Genomic DNA, 25,851 nt, shown 5'->3' on the forward strand with positions numbered 1-25,851 from the left:
AGATAGATAGATAGATAGATAGATAGATAGATAGATAGATAGATAGATAGATAGATAGATAGATAGATAGATAGATATCTGTCCACAGGGGGAAATTTGACTTTTTATAGGAGCTCTTTAAATAAATAAATATGGAGCTTCTCTAAAAAGGCTGCTGAATCAGACCATTATAACCCTTAAATGTGTAGGTCTTTCCTTTCGAGAAATTAAAGAAAACTCTGACATCAATAAACAAGTTTCTGAGAGTAAACAGCTTGTGTGAAAGGCACCTCAAAGGACAACAGCTAAATTGCGTAAGGTCAGAGTTCATTGAGACTGGCAGTGGTCCCTGGTCCAGGCAAGTATCTTTTTCTCATTTTACAATTTTAGCAATGGCATTATTACTGTCACTCGACCTGTCTTCACTTCACGGTTGAAAGGGACACTTGCCTACTGTGACTGCCGTCCTGTTCACTCTCAGAAATTTGTCTTCTGGTTCTGTTGAAGCTTTAGGTCTGCCTGAACTATTCCTGTCACAATTGTATTCAGTTTCTATGTTTTCTTTGATGGTGTAGGAAACTGTACTCACTGACACCTCTGTTATAATTGCTGTTATTCTACACTTTTAAAAGTTATAAAGTCTTGTCTTCCTTTGCTAATTGTCTTTGTGTTCTCCATTATGATAACAGTATACAGTGCAATATTGTCCAAATAATGCTTCAGAGCTTGTAGTAACAGTTTATTTCAACACAGCTTTTATACAGACAGATGGTTTACCTGAAAATGGACCAGTTAGTTAAGTGAGTCACGCTGCGTCCAGGGTCTTTAAATGGCTTCCTTCTCCAAACTCTACACCTTCTTCCAAGCAGTCTCCATTCTGTGTCAGCCTGTCTACTAACAATGGCAGTGCTCACCAGAAAAGGTATAAACAGGTGCTGGTTCTTCTCCCAAGATGATAATGATAATAATAATAATGATGATAATTGATAATTCTTTACGTTTATAAAGAGCTTTTTTCACTACTCAAAGCACTTTATATAGTGAGTGGGGAGCCACTTCAACCACTACTAATGTGTAACATTCACCTGGATGATGAGAGGGCAGCCATTTTTTTGCCAGTACGCTCACCACATATAAGCTGTGGTGATATATTAGGGTGATGAAGTGGTGAGTGAGAGATAGCCAATTAGAGACAGGGGATAATTAGGAGGCTACAATCACTAGGCCATTGAGGTCAATTTAGCCTGGCCATTGGGATTCACCCTAATCCTTACGAAGGATGTCCAGAGATCTTTTATGACCACAGCACGTCGGGACCTCAGTTTTATGTCTCATCTAAAAGGTGGTGCAATTTTTTACAGTAAAGTGTCCAAGTCACTTAACTGGGGCATTGGGATTCACATTCAGACCACAGGATAAGCGCCTCTTGCTGACAAACACTTCTTCCAGCAGCAACCCAAACTTTTCCTAGATGATCTCCCACCCAAGTACTGGTCGGACCCGAACATGCTTAGCTTCATGTAGATGACCTTGTTTTTTTAAAGTGCATGTGGTATGGCTGCTGGCTGTCTAATGATCTTCTGATGACTTTTTGAACTGCTTCCACTCTACTGACATTCAGTTGTCTTTTGAAGAAATTCCTCCTCACAACCACCAACAAACTATGGAGGCTTCCACCTGTCTAATTTCCATGTAGCGCTAGTACTAACCCACTTGAATCATTGCTGATCATTCCAATGCATTGTGTATGTAAATAAACAGTAATAATCAATGAAAACCATGTAACTATAAATCAATGCATCCTGCTCGCCTATCAAGGCTGCTGGAATTTAAAGACTCATGTTATATAGACTAGATATTTTATGGTGTTACATGAAGACTAGTACATATGTCTTAAAAATGGAATCTGCAAATTAAAAATGATATACATGCTAATTAATTATATTTCAATCATTCAGTACTAAATTTGTCAAATCTGTTCTAACCTTTCTTTTTTAATATTTCTTATGCACAAAATTGCCCTGTGCCAGAAATCTCAAATGAATCTTCTAAAAATCAATCAAAAAATATGACTATGGCAATAAACTGGAATATGAATGTAATGAGGAGTATACCCATTCTAAGGTAGCTTCAGTATGTACCAAAAGAGGGTGGGATCCCATGCCATAATGTACAAGTAAATATTTATGTCCTGCTAAGGATTTCTGATATAGTCACTGTAAATCAAAGCTATAAAATCTATATTTGACTGACCCCTCATTCAGCGCAGTCTCCTTATTCTGAGTGGTCTCCTGCCTCAGCCCCAGTCCTGTCAGCTTAGTCCCAGGCACGAGTTACATAACCCACAACACTGCGGTACACAAGTGGGTTATAAAGTTGATGGAGGAATGGATGTCTCTCTCTTCGCATGGTGCCTGGTGTTTGAAAATTCTTAGCACTGCTAATTAGTTTAGCTTCAGAAACAGTTATGGAAGTGGGTGTACATTTTGTGTAATCGATTTTTTACAAATTTGTTTTTTTCTTCCCTAGCTATACAGTAGTTTTGTCCTTTTTGTTATCTCTCACTTCTGTCTCACTCTTTCCCTTGGGTCCCAAGTGTAAAGCCATATTTCTACAGTACCATTTACCCAAAGTGTAATGGACGTTTGCCTTCATCTCAGTGAATACACTAATTACAAAAACCTTGACCATAGTAAATGAAACTATAGTGTCTTCACTTTAAGTAAATATAAAAAGTACCCAATTAATTTAACAATCTGTTCAACGTCCTTCTTGATTTATTGAATTCTCATTCTTTAAATTCAGAATGTTGGATCATCTGACAAAGGATTCAGACAAGCATGATCTTTGGACATAAACTAACATTCATAGTTTCAATGGGAGAGAGGCCTATGCTCACCATGTAAGCCATGCTCGCAGACTTATTACAAACTAAACTTAGGCTTAGGCTTTTTTATTTCCTATGACCATTTACTCCAAATAACCCTGAGATGTTCAAAGCCTATCTCTGCAAAACTGAGCCAAACCCCACACCATTGCTGTGGATATGGCCATATGCAACCACGGATCATTTAGAGCTGCCTTGTGTTTAGGATGTTTAAAGAAACCAGAGTTCTCAGAATGCAACCACACAAACATCTGGAGCAAAATTCAACCTCTGCCAATATTTGAAACAAAAACCAAGGATTGTGAGTCAGCAAGGTCACACACTGCCTCATCCAACCTCCTGTGGATATTTAAGCTAAAAATGTTTATTGCAAAGTAATAATAATAAAAAAAAATGTGTTCAAATACAGGTCTTCTGTACAAGATAAATCCCTTAAGGTCAGTTTTCTTTACTTGCTCTAAATTTTTAATTTTGTCATGTAATATATATATCTATATATTTTTTTATTTAAGTTTTAACATGTGAAGTCCCAAATATTGATAATGGCATTGTCCATAATGTTGCAAGAGAAAAGAAAGAATACAATATAAATGACACACTTCAGTATTATTGCTTTGGGAATTGGAAGCGCTCCAGCATCGATCCTGTGTGCACTGCCAAAGGCTGGAATCCAGAGCCAAAGTGTGGTGGTAAGTAATTCATTTTAATAGTTTCATGAAAAAAATAATTTTCTGGCAGTTTCTTTTGTGGTCTGTTTATTACTGTTTCTGCTACTTTTCAAGATGGTGAGATATATAATAATATAAAAAAATGAATTTTTATAAAAATTTAAATATTACTCGGTCAATTTTAAAATGTCCAACTTCACCCTATGAGCAGTATTGTGCATCAGTAATACAATACTTACATATTTGAAAGACCTGACCTTTAGATTTGTTTTTGTTTCTGATTTTAGTATAGATCTTACTTTTCTTTCCTTTCCCTGCATTTGAATTAAATAAATAAATACATAAATGATACAGAGCTGGCACCCTGCCCGGGGTTTGTTTCCTGCCTTGTGCCCTGTGTTGGCTGGGATTGGCTCCAGCAGACCCCCGTGACCCTGTAGTTATGATATAGTGGGTTGAGTAATGAATGGATGGTGGGATATATCTGTAAGCTTCCAATAAATGTTGCTTGGTCACTTGTAGGTCACATGCATGTTCATAATATTATTTCCAGGTCTTGCAAGTTCTTATATACAGTGAAGATGGTGCTTTATGATATATCACAATTACATCACAGAACTAAACTATAAGATGAAATTAGTGAATGAAAAATTAATTAAATTAAGTGAAATAGCAAATGTAATAAACAAATATTTCACCCAAGTATTTGTAAAGGAAGAAACAAATAGAATGCTCCATGCAGATGTAAAACTAACCTGCAAGGTCACAGATTTTGAAATTGAAGTTAGATGCACTTCAAGCCCTCAATACATTGGAAGACTAATAAAACCCCTGGACCTGATGGGATTTTTCCCATCTGTACTGAAAGAAATGAAAGACATAATTTATTAAGCCTTATTAGGCATATTATTGAAGTCACTTGAGAAAAGAGAAGTACCTGAGGACCCAACGTGCTTCAGTTTCCTATCAAAGTCATGTAGGAATGTGGGGTTTTGTTATGCTAAATTGACCCTAGTGTATGTATTGCTCGTATTCACCCTGCAATGATCTGTTGCCCCATTCAGGAATTGTTTCTGCCTCGCATAGATGCTTTCTGGAATAGACGCAACTCTGGATGGATGGCATAATTAAACATGTATTACAAAGATTTTTCAAAGTTCCTTAAAAGTTTTGAAGAATTGTCTTTCTAAACTTAGAGATGGTTTTACATTTATTAAAGAACTTATTGTGTGGCGATTGGTTACATGGAGAAAGAAAAGGAAGGACAGGAATTGGGGGTTAGTACATTTGAAAAAGACAGTATGGCTGCATTAAATGATTTCATCAAGGGTCGCACGCGGTGCAGAAAGCATCTTTCAGGAGGCAGGAACAATCTCTGGAGAGGGCACCAGCTCATCGCTACCACTGCGCCACCGTGCCCTCATGTTTATTACATGCTTTAAATCCTATCACCATGAAAATGATATCAAATATACATCTTATCATTTAAATTGTTCACAGGGCTGTAATGTAATGAATGTAATGTATTCTGTGTCCTGTCAGCATAAGAGAAAGCCCGGTTAAGAAGCACATACTGATTCACACACATAGAGTACATAGCAGAACACAGAATATGAAGTATTTAACGTGGTATTTGAGAAACTAGTAAATTAATCGATTTTAAAATGAAGTTTATGACATTCTACTATAATGACAAAATAAACAAAGTGATTAAAGTGGAAATTTCTCACTTTTTTCTCACTGTGTCCCTATTTTGTTTCTTTCCTCTCTACCCTAATAAGCTTCCATATGACACTCAGATGGTGGGGTACAACTCACCTTTTCATGGCAACTTTGATATCTGACCACTTTTTTATTTCAGTCATTGTGTGACTTTCTGAACTTGAAATTTCAATCAACTTCCTTTTTTTGTTTATACAACTGCTAAAACCAACAAATAGTAAGTTTTTCATTGCCTCCATTTGGCATTCACTGAAATTCTTCTTTTTTCCCCTGTGTTTTTGCCATTGTCTTTTCACAGAACGATGAACTTAAGGGAATATTTATATTGATTTGCATATTCAAAGAGGCGTAATTACTGGGAGGAGTCTGGGAGGGATGGCAGGCGCGTGCATAAGCATTACATTTTACGCTGACTGGGATTTATGTAGAGGAAGTGTGTGGAAGTTGGCTTACGCACGGTTTTGTACATCTGAAATTTTTTGTGTATACACACATTTTGACTTTTGTCCGTACGCCTTGTTTTAGAATGAATTTTATGCACAGCGTTATAGATGAGGCCCCTGGTCATCACGCTACAAGAAAGACATAACAACACTTGAAGCTGTGCAGAGGAGAACAACCAGGTACATTCCCGGACTTAAGGACAAGCCCTACTCTGACAGGCTCAGAGAATTAAATCTCTTTAGTCTCAAGCAGAGGAGACTACATGGGGACCAGATAGATAGATACTTTATTAATCCCAAGGGGAAATTCCCAAAATCCAGGTCTTCAAAATCCTCAAAGGCATCAATAAGATAAACCCATCAGAATTTATTCAACTAAAGGTTGAATCACTTACTCCATGTCACTGGCAGAAGTTAAGGATTGCATTTAGGACTGAAGCCAAGAAGCATCTCTTTACACAAATAGTTATGGTAAACTGGAACAAGCTATCATGTAATTGAAGCAGAATTCTTGACAACATTTAAGAAGTATCAGGATGAAATGTTGAAATAGCTTAGCTAATAGTCAAACAAATGAGCTTGATGGACCAAATGGTCTCCTCTCATTTCTCAGATTTCTTATGTTCTTCTGTTCTATTCAAACTCATGTTGATTAATTATGTGTGATGCTAGTTGCTCTGTCTGTTGAGCATAGGGGTTGAAAAATGAGGGTGAAATTGACAACAGCCAGCTTTTTTATCCAAAGTTCAAACACCTTTGGCTACTTCCAGTCAATGCAAAGTTGCAATGACAAGCATGGCTAATAGTGCAGTCCAACATCTGATATAACAAAGTGAGATAAGCGGCTATTAAGGGTGGAGTTCCTTTCATGTTGATGTCAAGGACAGGAACCATGTCTTGCACAGGAATAACATTTGAGATATGGTAGTGTTCATGGTGACCCTACAAGTTTCATTAGAAGCTTTACTGGTAATAGTATAAGTAAAACATGCTGGAAACAATCCCTGACCCTTTTAATGGGTATTAATGAATTTGAGGTTAATGTGCCAAAAGACCAAGAGGATGGATGTGATTATTGACTAAAGTGGGTTGGAACAAATAAAACCAGAATGTTGTAATACTAAGTGATTCTTAATACTGTATAACTGCAAATTTCTCTTGAGTGTGTGTGTGTTTGTGTGTGAGTCGGTTCTAAAGTTTACTTACATCCCATCAAAAGATCTGCCCTGCTTTGCTTCCAGTGCTCCCACAGTAGGCTTCATCATCCCCCAGCCCTGCACTGGATAAAGTGGGCTTCAGAACATTTTATTCAAAGATGTTTGTCAGCAAGAAGGCTGTGTGCCTTATCTGAAAGACAGGAGCATCTATTTCATAATCAGCCTCACACGGAGCACATAAGAGAATATTATTTCATTCTCTGTGACTCACAGATTTCAAAATTAAAAAGTAAAAAAGTAGTGGTTGCTATTAGTTTTTTTTTCAGATTTGTGATCTGATAAACTGTTACTGACAAACTGATGACATGTCTAATAAAGGCTATGCAGCAAAAACGTGTCTCTAACCCTTTTTTATTTTGTTAATACTTGGAAATAACCTTTGCCTGTTTTATTTTTGTTTTCAGTTCAGCACTACAGTATATGTAAATGTTTTATTCATCCTAAGTAAAGTTAACTACTGTCTTACTTTTCAGTAGCACAACAGAGTTGCATATTTGAAGATTTGATCCCTTTGTTCACATACCTAAGTTATTATCCTCTTCCAGACTTTGACTGTTACCTGTTCAATGTTCATTGTTTTATTTAGTTGCACTTTACTGGGGATTTTCAAAAGGTTTACTAAGAATAGAAGCTAATAAGAGAGAGGACAATGTCCAACTTCATTACATGTCAGTATGACCAGTTCATTACATTTAGCTTTTCACTTCTCTCCCATACCTTCCTATTATTCTTAGTGTCCTGTTTGTTTCAGAGGGAACTAATTTCTCTCTGCTGTTTATAGTATACTTTGCAGGATTAAAATCAGCTGTTTAAAATGCACTCCATCATTAAACATCTGAAACAAAATGGTTAAGATTTAATCGTTGAATAAGCTTGTGATATATTTTTCAGATGGGAGATGTTTAATGCCTCCTCAAATTGCAAATGGAGACACAGATGGTGAAGTTGAACCATGGTATGAAGATGGTAGTCGTGTTACCTACAAATGTAAATCAGAGCATGTGGCTGAAGGAGACAAAACTGTCACATGTTCTGCAGGAGTCTGGTCCAAACCACCTCAGTGCATGAGTAAGTTTTAAATTTTAAATTTTAATTTCAGAAATATGTTATTATAGTTATAAACACAGTGCTTCTCAATTTATTCTCCTGTGGGTTTCATCACTTTGCTTGATAGTGAGTTAAAAAATGTGAACACATATTTCAGTTTTGATTTTTTAGTAAATTTCCTAGTATTTCTTAAAACATGTTTTCACCTTGTCATTATGATTTATTGAGTGTAGACTGATGAGCAAAAAACAGCAAATTTATCCACTTAAACGTAAACCTACAACACAATAAAGTGATGGGATGTTGTGAATCATATATATGTGTGTGTGGTAAACTCTTTTTTTATTAATTTATACTTTATGTACTTTATTGAAAAGTTTTCCATTTGTTTTAGCCCTCTGACCAGTATACAGTTTGCACAATGAGGGTTTGCAATTTACCAAACACAATAAAGCTTGTTAATTGCACATTTATCAATCAATGTCCAACTGCAAAAATGTCTGATAAGGTCCCTTTTAAAATGACAAGACAAAAGACACACTTTTTCAGTTTTTGGTGCATTTCAGAATGCCTCAGTTGTCACAAGAAGCAAGTGAAAGTGCAATTGGCATGCAGTAGACTGGCACATCTTGTGCCAGAATGGCCAGACAATAATAAAGCTGCTCAACTGGGTCCTGACTACAGGGAAAGTTTTGCCAGACTGTCAAGAGAGATAACCATTCAAGATCAGGTCAAGGGAGCACACCAGAGGAGCACCAGTGTGTCAGTCCATCACAGAGATCGTATCAGATCTGCCACAATACCGTCGCTGAAACAGTTGACCGTTTACCAGTGACAACACAGTGAGTAGGTGTGTTCTTACTGAGCTTCCTACTGCTCAACACAGAGTAATGTGCTCTGTCAGAGGCTCAAATCTTCTACACAACATGAATCTACAGCAGGAAAATACTGAGTCACTCACAGTAACTGTTGTCACAACTACAGTACTAAGGAATAAATGTTGGTGTGCAGGTGTTGTGTTGTTGTGTCTTCTCTCATACATCTCATCATATTCAAAAAGCACATTTAGCCTGACCTGGATCCTGAGACATAGATATCTGCCTGACAATAAATTCATCAGACCCTCGAGCTGAAATGGGATTAGATGCTACAACTGCAGATTTACAGGCCTGTTGACTCTGTGTGGTAGTGGTTACTGGAACAGGTAGTCACATAAGATGCTTAAGACAACTGTTGTTAATATGCATAGTTGGTATTGCTTTCCTGTTGCCTTTGTTGTAGTTTTAAGTAGTTTTCTTTTCCTACTATTCCTTCCTCTTATTATTGGTATTGCACCTATGAATGTTGAAAGCTTTACTCCAGAAATAAATAAATTCCATTTATTGCAGTTTCTGAGCATTTATTTGGGATTTCATGTAGGGACATACATGTGAACTTTATTTGTTGTTACCTTTCAAATACCAAGTAATGCATGAAAGATAGAATTAATGAAAACTTAATAGAAATGTAAGTAAATAAAATGAGATCGTACATTAACAATTGATGATTGATGAATGACATTGGCCATAGATATCTGAATATACTGTTAATACAGTGTGATAAATGCTACAACATGATATATGTCTCAAATCACAAAAAATGAATAATGTTCATGTTTATGTATTTCATTCACATATATTCACTTATTGATAATCATTATTTGGCATCACTAATATAGCATCTCTCAGGCCTAAATATTGTTCTAGCAATACTGAGAACACTGAGTCTAACAGATGTCAGCAGTGAGGCCTTTTATGTAATGTATGGCCCCCTGCTACTTTCTGTCATAGGTGATCTAACTGGTATTTGCCTCTCCATTTATATAAGAGATGCAGTTCAGGATTATATGGACACATAGAGTCAGTAGGGTAAGTCCTAGGAGGATAATCCCAGGAGTTGCGCAGTAAGTGCCTGACCGCAAAAGTCATTAGTGAAGGGATTTCTGACCAGGGCTTGAAGGCTCCTTCCAATCAGTCCACAAGGGAGTGTAGAGGTGGAAGAATGGCTGAAAGTAAGTTCTCAACTGGTGAGAGTGGAGAGACCAGAAAGAGCATGGAGAAAAATGGACAGTGTAAGCGGGATGACACCTGTAATAAAGTACACTTTGGCAGAAAGGTGGGTAAGGAAACCTGCATGACAGATCGAGACCTGGCCTTGAGTTTAGTAATGAAAAGAGTGGCTATAGATCTTAATTTATCCTTCTTACTCATACTCTGTGTTCCCCAATGCCCTGTTCCATACAGTTTTGTCAATAAATGTTTTTTTCTTTTGACATTTGGCCTTGATGGTGTCACTAAAATGTTAAATCAAAGTGTCCCATGTGTTTCAAAACACTTATTCCAAAAACACAACGATAATAAGCTTAGTTAAGGATAAGTTTAAATTTAGTCACCATCTGATGAAGAATTTCAGTAAAGGTTATGTAGCCAACACAGCACTTGGCAATCTAGTAGCCATTGTGTTAATTTAACAGACATATTTCAAGATGTTTCATAAGTACCAAGAGTTACCCTATAATAAAAATTAACTGTAAAAAACTTCATTTTATCATCTATTTATCCATTCTCTAATTTCCACATTCCAACTTCAGTGTTGCAAGAGCTGCAGCTCATACCAGCAGCAACATTGGACACCAAGTCAGTCCATCGCAGGGCACACAGAAGGCTAATTTGCAGTTGCCAGTTATCCTCCTCCTAACACACCAGTCATTGTTGATGTGAACCCAATGAAAAGGCCATGCAGATACGGATTATGTGTCAACACTCTTCTATCCATCCTTTCTTTATGAAATGCTGTATTACTACAAGTGCTTTTGCACCCCAGATGAATTATTCTATATCATACAAAGTTGTCAGATCACTTTTGTCTTATAATACGGCCATTTCCTTCCGCTGATCTCTAACATCATATGATCCGTCTCTCTCTCCTTTTTGGACAAGGATTCTTCTGTTAATATAAATCTCAATGATCTCTTCCATGTCTGTAGAAAAACATTGGTCAGGTAAACCTTCTGCCATTTCTTAAAGCTGATCACTGAATATACTACAAATAAAGCCATGAGATGAATAATAAAGACAGACGCCTGCCAGATGAGTTATCAAAGGGTGATGTCACATGTATTATTTCTTAGGTAGGCACCACTTGCTTTGTCTCTTTTGGATGGTTTTAATTTCTATATTTATTTTAATTATAACCACTATAGTATATGATGTAATAAATTATTAATTAACTCATAAATACTATAAAAATAATTCAAAAGGTATATCATGCAGGTCCTCCCTGTGTGGAGTTTGCATGTTCTCCCCGTGTCTGCGTGGGTTTCCTCTGGGTACTCCGGTTTCCTTCCACAGTCCAAAGACATGCAGGTTAGGTGCATTGGCAATCCTAAATTGTCCTTAGTGTGTGCTTGGTGTGTGTGTGTGTGCATGCCCTGCGGTGGGCTGGCACCCTGCCCGGGGTTTGTTTCCTGCCTTGTGCCCTCTGTTGGCTGGGATTGGCTCCAGCAGACCCCCGTGACCCTATAGTTAGGATATAGCGGGTTGGATAATGGATGGATGGATATCATTGTAATTTTAAGTTCATCCACCTTCTACAGTACTATTTATATTTATTTGATTTTCTTTAAAAAGCTTTTGTATTTTTGCTTTTTCCTTTTACAGAACCTTGTTACTGGCAATATGATGGGAAAAAGTATAAAATCCAGCACAAAAAAAACAGACTAATGTATTGTCCATATTCTAAACTAGTAACATGTGAAAATGGAGAATTACTTAACGCATGTAAGTAGCATATATTTATAGAGACACTGGTCTTGTTTTGTTTTTATCTGTTAATTTTGTTCTGGTAACAAATATTTATGTAAATATCAATAAATGAGTAACATTTCTTTTGATGTTAATTTATGATATAATATAGTCTGTTAAAGGAGAATGCCACACAGGTATTGTGCCACGCCCAAAGTAATGCAAAGACACAAAATTGATCAAAAAAGGTGTTTAAAGCATGAAAAAATAAGAATGAAAAAAAAAGACATAAGCAAACCATAGTAGCCCCTGGTCAAGGTGTGCACAGGATTGGACGCTAATCTATGTGGCACTTGGCTTGTCCACTTCCTCACTTCCCAAATACTGTACCAAAATATTCTCTATTCCCTCTTATTTTCTCAAGATAGACCTCTTCCTCCTGACAGTCATCCTTTGCCACCAAACTTGCCCCCAAAGTCATGAATAAGTAGTCTTGGATAAAGTTGCTTTCATTATCTTTAGGAGTCATTTTTGGGGTCAGGTCCTAAAGTATCTTTGGCATCCGGAACAATCCTTCTTTGGCTACATCAATTTAGAAGTCACCTGGTCTGACCTTTTATTTCACTCTTGAGATATGAGTGTCCCTGAGTGCTCCTTAATTTATTTTCTCTCCATGACAACTTCCACCTGGTCAGCCTATTAACGAACAGAATAATCCCATACTGTATCTCTGTGTCAGAGAACATGTCCTGCTGCCTATAGGCCTAGAAGGACAGTATTTCCTGTAAATATGGCTTTACTTGTAAATGGCCTACCAGTCCCAGATTCCCACTTTGCTTTGATCATTTGTTGAAGAATTCTTAAGGCTTCTTACTGGCATTCCATGACTGTTTGCTGTCTGTGCCCTTGCTTTGCACTGTGGGTACCTTGCTCTCCTCTCCTTTCAGTATGCCACTCTGTCTTTCTTGTTCTCCTGACCCAAGACATAACATATGCCTATCTTTATCACCCATAGCGACACCTTTTCTTCCAACAATGGTATCACAGTGTTGTTCTCTTGCAACTTGTATGGGACTCTCACTGTCTAGGTGTTTTTCTGCATGTACATCAAATATTTATCACTCTGCATGTATGGGATGTCTCTAGTTATTCTAATTTCCTCCCTAACATCAAAGTTATGTGATTTAAGTTAACGTTTGTGTGTGCCTGTGTATGTGTGTGTGACTTCAGTTCCCCAACAGTTATTTCTGATTTGTGAGTAGGATAAAAAAATTGGATGGACGGTTAGATAACAGTAGTTAAAAGTATAAAATATATGTATAAAAATGTTTATGTGAAAGCTTGAAAACATTGATTAATGTAGGAAATAAATAATAATATGAAAAAATATTTTGCAGGTCCAGGTACAATGATGTTAAGTTAAAGGTGAGTGTTTTATTTTTTCCATATCAGAACTGGCATACAGTACTTTACAGTATCTGACTTTGCATGGGAAGTCAAGGTCTAAACACCTAGGTATTCACAGTGATAAGAATCTAATTTGGACTTTTAATGCCAAAAAAAAAAACAGTTTTAAATGCCAGCATTGTGGATGTGGACATCATGCTACCCTTCTATCTTCGTTTGGTCAATTAGTTATTACTGACTGGTTTCATGGCCTGAGAAATCCAAGTTAAAGAAGATCTGGAGCTGAGGTAGCTGGTTTGAACAAATGTACCAGAGGGCAAAGTTGAGAAAAACTGGGACTCATCTCAGCTGATGATTGTCACCCATTAAATGCACCAGTTACCTTTAGCAAATCAGGAAAAATAGCTGCCTTGAAGACCGACTCAAACTAGTCTAAGAATTTTTTTCTCACTATTGCATGTAGAATTTTAACAGAAAACATCAGTGATAGTAAAAGCCTTGAGGAGTACAGAGTATGTCTAGACAAGCATGGTCCATCGCATAGGTGAAGACTTTAAACCTGCACTTTTTGTTCTTTTCTCTGTAGGTGCAGTTAAGAAGACAAATGCAATGTCTTCTTTTGTAAATATAGTTAAATGAAAAAAATAAATCTTTGCATTACTTTTTACAGAACTAAAATACACTATATACACTATAACTCACAGGACCATAAAAATATTTCATTATGACAAAAATTTCGTTATAACAAATATGGGTACATTTAGTATTATGACCGGGGCTGCCAGCGATTCACCATGTCTGCTAGCAGCGGTGCAAGGACAGCTCCATAGCTGCTCTGCTGTGTAAGGTAAACAGTAAACCAAACCAGTAAAACAATTGGTTGTCCTCTGCAGGATCAGGGTTATGGCATACTGGGCTTGTCTAAAGTGTTTAACATTTAACACCGGGCTTTGATCTGCTCTTCCTTACACTCTCCTGATATGTCTTCTCCAGACCAAGTCTGCCACAGCAAAGAAGAACATGGGAGCCAAAGCAGGATGATTGCCTGTGTCACGCCTTCTAACAGTTCCTATACAAATGAAGTCTTTAGACTGTACCTACCTTCTCTATACAGTAATAAAGTACCTGTATTTTCCTGGAAAACCTGGACTTAGCGTCCTGTCTCTCGCGCAACTCTTTGACCAAATTTTGACAATACCTGTATAAAAAAACAGCACTTTTTAAACTGCAAAAAATATTTTATTTGAAACAGATGTTTGATGTAACTTTTTTAAATAAAAATACAGAATGAAAATGAGTTGTTAGATGAAGATGAAGGCACGATTCCAAAATGCTTTTGTCACTTCATTTTTTTTCATGCCAGAATCCACATTTTCCAGGATTGTTAGTCTTTCTTTCAGTGTAAACTGATGCTGTTTCTCACCTTTTTTTGTTCATCTCAAGTATAACTTTGATTCCTGTATGTCGAATATCATTTTCCTCTGATGATGACTCCTGGTAGGAGATGAAAGCTTAGGAATAAAAAACTATTTTAAGACACGTGCCTCATCCCACTTTGTGGACTTTTAGGTACAAATAGGCAAAACATATTACAGACCTTCACTTCTCTCTATCTTTATTTCTATATATAGATATATCCATCCATCCATTTTCCAACCCGCTCAATCTGAACACAGGGTCACGGGGGTCTGCTGGAGCCAATCCCAGCCAACACAGAGCACAAGGCAGGAACCAATCCCGGGCAGGGTGCCAACCCACCGCAGGACACACACAAACACACCAACATACCAAGCACACACTAGGGCCAATTTAGAATCGTCAATCCACCTACCCTGCATGTCTTTGGACTGTGGGAGGAAACCGGAGCGCCCTGAGGAAACCCACGCAGACATGGGGAGAACATGCAAACTCCACGCAGGGAGGACCTGGGAAGCGAACCCAGGTTTCCTAACTGCAAGACAGCAGTGCTACCACTGTGCCACCGTGCCGCCCTATATATACTGTGTATATATATATATATATATATTTTTTTTTTATAGTGGATGCTAGGAGTCACTGTTGCCCCTTTAAACCCAACAGACAGACACTCAGGACACCAGGTAAAAGCACAAAGAAGTATTTTTAATTCTTTTCTTCTCCAACAGTGCTCCCCAATCATCACAGCCTTATTAAACAGGCAAATAAGTACAATAATAATAATAATCACAATTCTCTCTCTCTCTCTATTTTCTCCTCCATAACTCCCAGCAAGCTTTCTCCACCTCCACCCGACTCTGTCTCGCCTGTTGGGTTCACAGCAGTCCTTTATATATGGTCCAACCCGGAAGTGCTTCTGCTCTTCAGCCCAGAAGTACTTCTGGATTTCCATCTTCATGACTCACTAGTACTTCTGGGCTATGAGGGCAGTATGACTCTCCAGGTCCTTCCACAGCATACTCTGATGGCACGCATGGCAGCTAACAGGGCTGAGATACTGAACTCCAAGTGACAGGATGCCCTGTGAGAATCCGAGGTACCGCTGCTCTCCAGGGGAGTTGCCATCTATGGTCTTGGGGGAGGCAGTCCTCTAAAAAAGCTGCCTTCCCCCATCCCTCCATATCTGGGGCATCTCTAACTATATATATAAGGAAGGAGGAAGGAAGGAGCCAGTTATCTGGAGACTCTGCAGTATTGGAATTCTTAAGAAACTAAACAAGAAACATGGAGAAGTGAACTTATTTACTTGTTGGTTTGTACTGGAAGACTGCCCGTGTTTGGACTTGCATTGTTGCTCCATTTTCACCTGGAATTATGCAGAATAAGCACACTGACATATTATATATAGATACTGTATATACAATATATATATATACAGGGTGTCCCACTTGGGAGTACAACTTTAAAAATGCGAATTACTCTGTAACGTGTGCATGTATCATCATGCAACAAGGTTCAAAATATTCCTTATTTAATGAAGAATTGATTCTGTTTCATAAAGAGGCGGGCGCTGCTGCGGGGCAACAGGACGGGGCAACGTGCCATACCTCTCATGCCAGTATGGAAGAGATCATCGTTTTTTGGAGACAGGGTGATCTCCAAAGGTTTGTGGCCACCTCAATCGCCCGATTTAACTCCCCCAGATTTTATTCTATGGGGATATTTAAAGGGCAAGGTTTATGCAAGCAAACCCAGGACCATCGAACAACTGAAAGCAAACATCGAGCGTGAAATTGTTTCCATCAACAGTGACATGTTGCAGAGGACATTGTCAAATATGGAGCATCGCGTTTCCTTGTGCGCGGACGTTGGGGGAGGACATTTTCAGCACCTTTTGTAATGTGGACTTGTTTTCCACTAAATACAGGTATGTTCAGTTCTTACAGCTCGCCTTTACTTTCAGGCGTTCGCGAGTAATTCGCATTTTTAAAGTTGTACTCCCGAGTGGGACACCCTGTAGTTTGCCCCCAATTTTATGACCAAAACATGTTCCTGAAAATCCATTCATCAGATAAATATTCGTAATGGGAACACATAATATTTTATGCAAATATTTAAGCATTCCCTGGCTCAACAAATGACCTCCTTTTTGCTTACATAATACCAAAATACATAACATTTAAATATAATTAGATTAATAATAATATTAGTGATCATATCAGATCCTAATAAGACATTTTCTCTTCAATAAATATTGTTTAATGAGGCAGTTTACTTTTTAGGCTTTTCAGATTCTTTCATTTCATAATCTTTTCTGTAGAAAATGGAAGTTGACATGTGAGCAACAAACATAACAATCTAACTGAGCCACAGCATGCGTGCTGCCATAGCTGCGAGAAATGCTGAGACTGTAATGCCGCATCACAAACATGCAGCCACACACCAAACACCCAGACCTGCTGCAGCAAGATGTACAGGGCAGGTGTCAGTGCTAGCAGCGTATGTTTTAAAATCCACCCAGACTTGGTCTTCATATCGACGAAAATTAACATTTGTGGTGGCTTGTAAGACAACAAAGGCTATTCAGTTTTTTAATTTCTATACTCAAATATTTATAAACCCTGTGTATATTTATTTTTCATGATTGTGCTTCAACAATGGCTGCCATAATTGTCACTTTTTTGTGTTCCATTTCTCATCATTTTAATTTTCCATTATGAATGTCCATTTTGTCTTATATCCACATCTGTTTTATATGATTTAAACAAATGTGTTAATGAAATTAATCATACTCCATTTAACAAGTGATATTTATTTTAATATAATAATTAAAATTATCATTAGAGAATAAAAATGAAAAAAAAAAACAACGTTATTTTCTTATATTTTAAATATAGCACCATATGTCTAATCCAACACTGGAGTACCAGTGATGTAGCTCAATGACCAAAGCAGAATTCACATTTATTAATAACTGATTTGTTTTCTTTTATCCTTTAGAGCGAAGATGCTGGAGAATGCCCGACGTGCAGGCAGATTTTATTGATTATTCTGGCCATCAGGTTTTTTATTTTGTATTGTTCAATGTTGTGACCATTCACTGTTTCAGAAAGCCTACATATTTTAATTAATTGATTTTTTTTAACTTGAATTGTTTCATATGTCTATGCTTTGAACTGCTTTGTATGTTTTATTATTGTGAAAGAATCTCTCATAAAAAATCTTTTCATATTAGTGACTTGATTGTAATGGATTCAAACTAGAAAAGGTCTTTGTGACATGTGATAATAATAATTGTATAAACTTATAAACCTGTAAGATAGAAGGTAGAAGAATAAAGTTCACTTTGAGTAATCTCAATTATTTCTTTGTTTTTCTTTAAATGAAAGTAGTTCCTATTAAATTATTCAAACCCTATTAAATATATGTAGGAAATATGCTGAATTTTGGAATATTTAGTATGGAGTAAAAACTGTGTAGAGGTAAAGTGAATTTCAGAATATATGAAGACAGAAATACTGTATATTATAGCAGCTGCCAGACAGAGCATTAATTGAATGAGTTCAGCTACTTCAAATGACAATGGCTGTTCTAAAAAGACATGGAAAGCTTTTCCAGAGTCTTCTGCAGGGTTCTTTTCATCCCCCACAGGTGAATTTAAATAGGGGGCACTACAGATAGAAGAGAAAAGAGAGTCTGAACTGCCAAAGGTGAGGCTGCATGCAGGAGAGGAGATGAGAAAGAGCTGGGCTGCTTCTGTAGGTAGATGAAGCCGTGAGTTTTATCATCCAGCATGCATGTGGAGTCAAACCAAGGAGCATGACGATATTTCTTGCAGCTCAAGCAGTGGTGAAATGTATTTGGTGCTCCAATTCTAAATATTTGCAAGTTTTGGGTTAAACGTTCAATACACCTGTAGGGCAGTGCTGAACCGCTGATGCAGTCTGATGTAACTGTTCATCTCTCATCTCACATGTTGTTACAATATTGAGAGAAGCTGCAATTTATAAAATAAAATCCTATGCGATAAAAAGTTAATTTTGCATAAGTATAGCCAGTCAAAGTAAAATATAAGAAGCCATTTTTAAATCAAAAGTAATTTTTCTGTTAAACATAGCAGAGTCCTTGTGTGTTGTATTGAAAACATTCACAAGATTCTCAGTCACAATTACTGGAAAAGTAATTTTAAACTAAAGCCCAGTATTAAATATATTTGTTCGTCCATCTTTTCTCTTTTCTAAAATATTTATTTTTGCAAAATCAATTTAATTTGACTGCTGGACTATTTAAGACAAATTGGTTTCATTTAAGATTCACTTTATATATTCAGAATTGTATCCATACAAATTGAATTTAGACCATATATATATACTAGCTGTAAAAAGCCCAGGGTCCTAGAAACTTTTGAACTCGTCAGAAAAAAAAATGAAATGTAGAGATGTCAGGTAATTGAAAGGAACTACTCTGAGCATCTCTCTCCTAGGAGGTCTCGTTTTGTCGATGTGCTCACCTTGCTTGTGTATTAGCGGCTAATCGACTTTGTCTTTCTTTGGAGGTTTCGTTTTGTCGATGTGCCAACCTCGCTTGTGTATTAGCGGCATAAGGAAAAGTAAAAGGGATACCATTTTGCCGATGTGCTCACCTTGCTTTTATATTAGCAGCTAAGTGACTTTATCTTTCTTCAGAGGTTTTGTTTTTCCGATGTGCTGGCCTAAGCTTGTATATTAGCGGCTAAGCAAGTTTTCTGTTTTCTCTGAGGTGGAGCCCTTACCCCGAATCCACCTCTCACTTCCAGGTCGGACAGACAAACACACATACTACCATGCATAGACTTTTATATATAAGATACTAAAACAATTAGACAATATATATTGAAGGGTTTAGACAAAAGCATGGTGAACCCCATTTAATACGCACCCCTTTTAAAGAAACTGAAAATAAAAGAAAGAGCTGTAACAACAAATAGGTCTAATGGTAGAATTACGGGCTTTTGACTGAACGCTTACTTCAGGTGCTTTTCATTCTAATATAAGGTACAGGACAGAAGAAGCGGGACTTCCATAATGTGGGAAGAAGTGATGACACTGTTCTTTCAGCCGCACATCCTCTGGTCTGAGGGCTAAAATGGAGAATTATGGGCTAAAAATGGGCTAAATGGTGTTAGTGACAGCACCATCTCATGGTCTAGAGACAAAATGCATTCATTGTAAAGCCATGAAGATGCAGGTGTGTGCTTCTAACAACATATGAGAGAACATCAATAATTATCCACACTTTTGTAATAATTTTGTTTCAGTTGGCTGTACAGCTTTCCTCGCACACATGTGAAAACATGATGTGTCTGTGGTTATAGCAGTAAAGTTTTGATCTTGCTAAGTGAGTTTCTTTCATTGTTTTCTAGTTGTAAACATGACTGCTCCATTTACTGTTTGCACCAAAGAAGAGCAGTGAGCAGTGATTTTATGAGCTGAAGGCTGTGTCAAGGGTCAAACCCATAGAAGGTTTTCTGCATATGGAGACAGCGTTTTAACAGAGCTGAGTTTTTAGAAATATACTGAGAAGTTCAATAAAGGTCAGAAAATTGCTGAGCAGAACCAGAACGCCGATCCTCATCGACTGCCAACAACAACATTAAGGAATTCAGTTCCATGACTCTAATGAACCAATGAGTGACTATCAATGAAGTGGCAAATCATATGCACATTAGTCATAGTTCTGCATATGTCATTATCCAAAGCAGACGTGCATTTCATAAAAAATGTGCAAGATGAGTTCCAAAACAGCTCACAAAGAAGCATAAGTGTAATCATCTAACCACCTGTCAGTGCTTATTGGACTGCTATGGTAATGAAGGTGATGAATTTTTGGAGAGAAACATTGCTTAAGATGAAATATGAAGCATCAGTCTGAGACTTAAGGTTTGGACCATTCTCTAGATAGCCCTGACATCTGTCCCTTGGATTACCATCTTTTTGGTCCAATTAAAGATGCCTTAAGAGGTCATCGATTTCCCATGGATGAGCTTGTGAAAGATGCGATGCATCTGTGCTTTTTAGCTGTAAGACCAACCAAAAACACTTTGTTTTGACAGCATAAACAAACATGTGGAATGCTGGACCAAGTGCATTGATAAGCAAGGGGACCATTTTGAAAACTGTTTTCTATTGTAATTTTAATAAGAGTGCAAACTGATAAATGTGAAGTAATAAAGTGCAATAGAGGAGAGATAGTGATGCTGACAGATCATATTTGTTAAGTAATATTGTTCATGTAAGCGGATGAAATTTCAGAATACAGAAGACAGAAATGGAAAAATTAAAATTAAACCTAAAGATGCTGTTGGGCTTCTACACAATAAAAGATAAAATAAATTCTTCAATTCATTCAATTAATACTTAAGAAATAGATAGGTCATTATGGATATTAAGTTTTAGTAAATGTTTATTTTTAAACAAATTCTTTTAAAATAGAACATTACAATGTGTAATGTACAGAGTTCAAAGGTCAAAACCCAGCACATGTTATTGACAGCGTGTCACCGCTGGTGTCATTTTTACCATTCAGTTCTAGCGACCACTGTGAACATGTCAAATGAAAACATACCGAACAAAAGTTATAAGTATGCATATTATCCTATATGTGCCAAAGGGTAAATTTGGTCTGCACTGTTTATTGTAACAGGGAGCCAGTGATCATCACACCAACACCGTGTGTAAGGCAAGTAGCCGATAGGCTTTAGCAGTTGGGATATGCGATCGCAGGGCTCTTTAGTGCTGTCTGTGCCACCTCCATCCGATATTCAGGGGGCTGCTTTTTATAACTGCATTCTCCAGGCATTCCCACTCCTTCAGACAAGTGTGAACATTTGCCTCTCAGGTCCCAGGGGCATTACAGTATTTATAAAATACAAGAAAAGTGATCAAGGATTTAATAATAAATGTTAGCCAGTGAAATGGCCCGTTTTTCATACAAAGGAAGAAAAATTAACACAAAAGTAACACACTATTTATAATCTATTACATTTTTAATAAAAACCTAAGTAACTTATTTAGTAGTTTGTTGTAAGTAATGAGTAATGTAAATAAGTTGCTTTTAAAAATAACATTCCCCAATGCTGTACACTATACACTAGTACTTTGAATAGTGAATTTATTTTGTCATTAACAGACTTGTGAGGTACACAAATTTACTTAATTAGACAGGTAATCGAATTTAATTAATAGCTGAAGAAATTAAGGAGGTTGTCAGTTTTTTAGTGTGTTATATACTTGGGTGCAGCACCTAGACATATGCAAGTTTATTACTTCTCACTTACTGTGATGTGATATACCATAAAATTCAGCACACATATTTTCTCTCCTCATAATGCAGAAGAATCTGTTCATTGTTATTCTATAGACATATTTCATGAAAACCTGATCACTTCTTCTTTTCTTCATCTTTTCCCACTTCTGTATGGCGTTTAAGTGATTGGAAAGAGCACCAGAGATGCAATGTTTGCTCTGAGGGTGTTGATGGAGAAGTATAGAAAAAGGCCAGAAGGAGTTGCATTGCGTCTTTGTGGACCTGGAGAAAGCATATGACAGGGTGCCTCGAGAGGAGCTGTAGTATTGTATGAGAAAGTCAGGAGTGGCAGAGAAGTATGTAAGAGTTGTACAGGATATGTACAAGGGAAGTGTGACAGTGGTGAGGTCTGCGGTAGGAGTGACGGATGCATTCAACGTGGAGGTGGGATTACATCAGGGATTGGCTCTGAGCCCTTTCTTATTTGCAATGGTGATGGACAGGCTGACAGACGAGATTAGACAGGAGTCCCCTTGGATTATGACGTTTGCTGATGACATTGTGATCTGTAGCGAGAGTAGGTAGCAAGTCGAGGAGACCCTGGAGAGTTGTAGGTTTGCTCTAGAGAGGAGAGGAATGAAGGTCAGTAGAAACAAGACAGAATACATGTGTGTAAATGAGAGGGAGGTCAGTGGATTGGTGAGGATGCAGGGAGTAGAGTTGGTGAAGGTGGATGAGTTTAAATACTTGGGATCAACAATTCAGAGTAACGGAGTTTGTGGAACAGAGGTAAAAAAGAGAGTGCAGGCAGGGTGGAATGGGTGGAGAAGAATGTCAGGAGTGATTTGGGACAGACAGGTATCAGCAAGAGTGAAAGGGAATGTCTACAGGATGGTAGTGAGACCAGCTATGCTATATGGGTTGGAGACGGTGGCACTGACCAAAAAACAGGAGACAGAGTTGGAGGTGGCAGAGTTAAAGATGTTAAGATTTGCATTGGGTGTGACAAAGATGGACAGGATTAGAAATGAGTACATTAGAGAGTCAGCTGAAGTTGGACAGTTGGGAGACAAAATCAGAGAGGCGAGATTGCGTTGGTTTGGACATGTACAGAGGAGAGATGCTGGGTATATTGGGAAAAGGGTGTTATCGATAGTGCTGCCAGGCAAGAGGAAAAGAGGAAGGCCTGAGAGGTTTATGGATGTGGTGAGAGAGGACATGCAGGTGGTGGGTGTGACAGAGCAAGATGCAGAGGACAGAAAGATATGGAAGAAGATGATCCACTGTGGCAACCCCTAACAAGAGCATCTCAAAGAAGAAGAAGATATGGAGTCTAAGTGATTGACTAACCTTTTCCATACAGCTCGGTCCTGCACCTCCTTCTCAGTCAAACCCTTTCCTTCACACCTTCTTTTACTTTATCTATCCACTCCATTTTAGTATTCCTCACTTTCTCTTTCACTGTACTTCCTTCCCCACCACTCTTTTGCCCACATATTTATTGTCTGCTTCTCTTTACTTTCTTAGATATCTCTCCTATTCTTGTTGTACCTCTGATAGTCTTATTTCTAACACCACTTATTCATCTCAACATTCTCTTTTCTGCCACATCCAAGTTCTTGTCCTGTACTTCTTTTACTGGCCATTTCTCAGCTGCATACATCATTGCTGGTCTTGCCTCTGTCTTAAATCCTCACCTTTAAACCTCATCTTGACTCTTTGAATGTACAGTACACCTGATACTATAGAGGGATATATGTATAGCACTGATGATTTGTATGTATTCAAAGAGTATCATGAGCACATAAAAAGACAAGTGTTATATCTTATTGTGCACTAGCACTGTAAGGGTTAAACTGGAAAAGTCTTATGATTACATATATTTTTGTATCTGAGAAAGCTAGAAACCACCAATATATTATACGTCAAAGGTCAAGTATGTAAAGAGGGGTGGGGAGAGCAAGGTCTCCTCTTTCAGATGTGAAATGTAAACTTTAGGCTGGAGATATTGGTGGCAAACACTGGACCGGTACCAGGCAGGAACAGGGCCTGTCAAGCAAATATGATGTATAGGAAGGGTGTTACGCCCATTTAGCTGGGAAATATTGGTGGAACCAGTTGGAAGCTGGATTGAAGAGAATGGAATGTTGGGAGTCAGATGAGGATGACAAATGTGTTGGGAGATAAGAATTGTAATAAAAATAAGGTTTGCCCATCACTGGGCGCTCATTTTACTTGGTCTGAGTCATTGTGTGCATCACACAATAATGTTTGATTCTGGTGTTGTTCCTGTGACTCTGTGTGCCTTTCTTTGAAGATCGGGTGCTTCATTTCACCACAACAATACTTTCTTAAAATTGTTCCACCCACACTTCTCTCTATGGGTTGTCTTTGCATCTAATTCTCCATCTTGGTCTACCACTGATCTTAGGTATTTAAACATATTTACTCTTTACAATAGCTCTCCTAGAAGACTAACTTCTGAATCCTGAATATAATTAAACCTCAAAAATTATGTTTTCTTCCTGTTTCTTTCTGTCTTCAAAAGCCCTTCTCCAATCTTAAATCGTCCCTTCCATTTCCTCCTTTCTGGTGTTACACAACAAAATGTCATCTGCCAAAAGCTTGCACTAGGGGATTGTTCTTTGATCCCATCAGGCAACACATCCATTACCATTTATAAAATGTATAAAAAGTAGGACAAGATGCCGTGCAATTGTGGTAGATCTAGTAGCAAAGATGAGTGGAAAAACAGAAGCAAAACAGATTTTTTTTGGAATATTAAAATTTTAAATTAAAATCGTGGTGCAGAAAACAATAACTAGCAACCTTATTTTTCTGAAAATTCAATTTTGTATGACACTCAGCTCTATTCTTCAGTGCAAGGTCAGCTAATATAATGAGCAACTGTGTGTTTACATACAGTGCATCCGGAAAGTATTCACAGCACATCAATCACTTTTTCCACATTTTGTTTTGTTACAGCCTTATTCCAAAATGGATTAAATTCATTTTTTTCCTCAGAATTCTACACACAACCCCCCATAATGACAACATGAAAAAAGTAGCAGAGGGGGTTGTTAATCAGCTTCAGCTGCTTTGGTGTTAATGACATTAACAACAGGTGCACTAGAAGAGCAACAATGAGATGACCCCCCAAAACAGGAATGGTTTAACAGGTGGAGGGCACTGACATTTTTCTCTCCTCATCTGTTTCTTCACTAATTTTGCTTTTGGCTATGGTCAGTGTCACTACTGGTAGCATGAGGCAAAACCTGGACCCTACAGAGGGTGCACAGGTAGTCCAACTTATCCAGGGTGGCATATCAATACGTGCCATTACCAGAAGGTTTGCTGTGTCTCCCAGCACTGTCTCAAGGGCATGGAGGAGATTCAAGTAGACAGGCAGTTACTCTAGGAGAGCTGGAGAGGGCCGTAGAAGGTCCTTAACACATCAGCAGGACCGGTATTTGATCCTTTGGGCAAGAAGGAACAGGATGAGCTCTGCCAGAGCCCTACAAAATGACCTCCAGCAGACCACTGGTGTGAATATCTCTGACCAAACAATCAGAAACAAACTTCATGAGGATGGCCTGAGAGCCCGACATCCTTTAGTGGGCCCTGTGCTCACTGCCCGGCATCATGGAGCTCGATTGGCATTTTCCATAGAATACCAGAATTGACAGGTCCACCACTGGCACACTGTGCCTTTCACAAATGACAGTGGGTTCACCCTGAGCACATGTGACAGATGTGAAAGGGTCTGGAGAAGCCGTGGAGAACGTTCTGCTGCCAGTAACATCGTTGAGCATAACCAGTTTGGTGGTGGGTCAGTGATGGTCTGGGGAGGCATATCCATGGATGGACGCACAGACCTCTACAGGCTAGACAATGGCACCTTGACTGCCATTAGGTATCGGAATGAAATCCTTGGACCCATTGTCAGACCCTATGCTGGTGCAGTAGGTCCTGGGTTCCTCCTGGTGCTCGACAATGTCC

General features: G+C 38.0%; 2 protein-coding genes across 7 annotated transcripts in view; both read left to right on the plus strand.

Moving 5' to 3' along the window:
• Positions 1-25,851, plus strand: part of LOC114658913 (complement factor H-like) — a 249,862-nt gene that overhangs the window by 157,696 nt on the left and 66,315 nt on the right. The window contains exons 17-19 of one of the 5 annotated variants that reach the window (XM_051933309.1): positions 11,662-11,781; positions 13,143-13,170; positions 17,569-17,928. The exons of 2 other annotated variants lie outside the window; for them this stretch is intronic. In XM_051933309.1, coding sequence (XP_051789269.1) covers positions 11,662-11,781; positions 13,143-13,168 — 146 coding nt within the window. In that variant the 3' untranslated portion in view covers positions 13,169-13,170; positions 17,569-17,928. Of the gene's footprint in view, positions 1-7,807; positions 7,985-11,661; positions 11,782-13,142; positions 13,171-17,568; positions 17,929-25,851 lie in introns of those variants that run through there. 2 more of the 5 variants (XM_051933306.1, XM_051933308.1) reach the window with 2 other exon arrangements.
• LOC114658914 (coagulation factor XIII B chain-like) overlaps positions 1-25,851 on the plus strand; it is a 180,826-nt gene that overhangs the window by 27,429 nt on the left and 127,546 nt on the right. The window lies entirely within an intron of this gene.

Source organism: Erpetoichthys calabaricus, chromosome 10 (genome assembly GCF_900747795.2).
Source record: "Erpetoichthys calabaricus chromosome 10, fErpCal1.3, whole genome shotgun sequence".
NCBI classification, from domain to species: domain Eukaryota; kingdom Metazoa; phylum Chordata; class Cladistia; order Polypteriformes; family Polypteridae; genus Erpetoichthys; species Erpetoichthys calabaricus.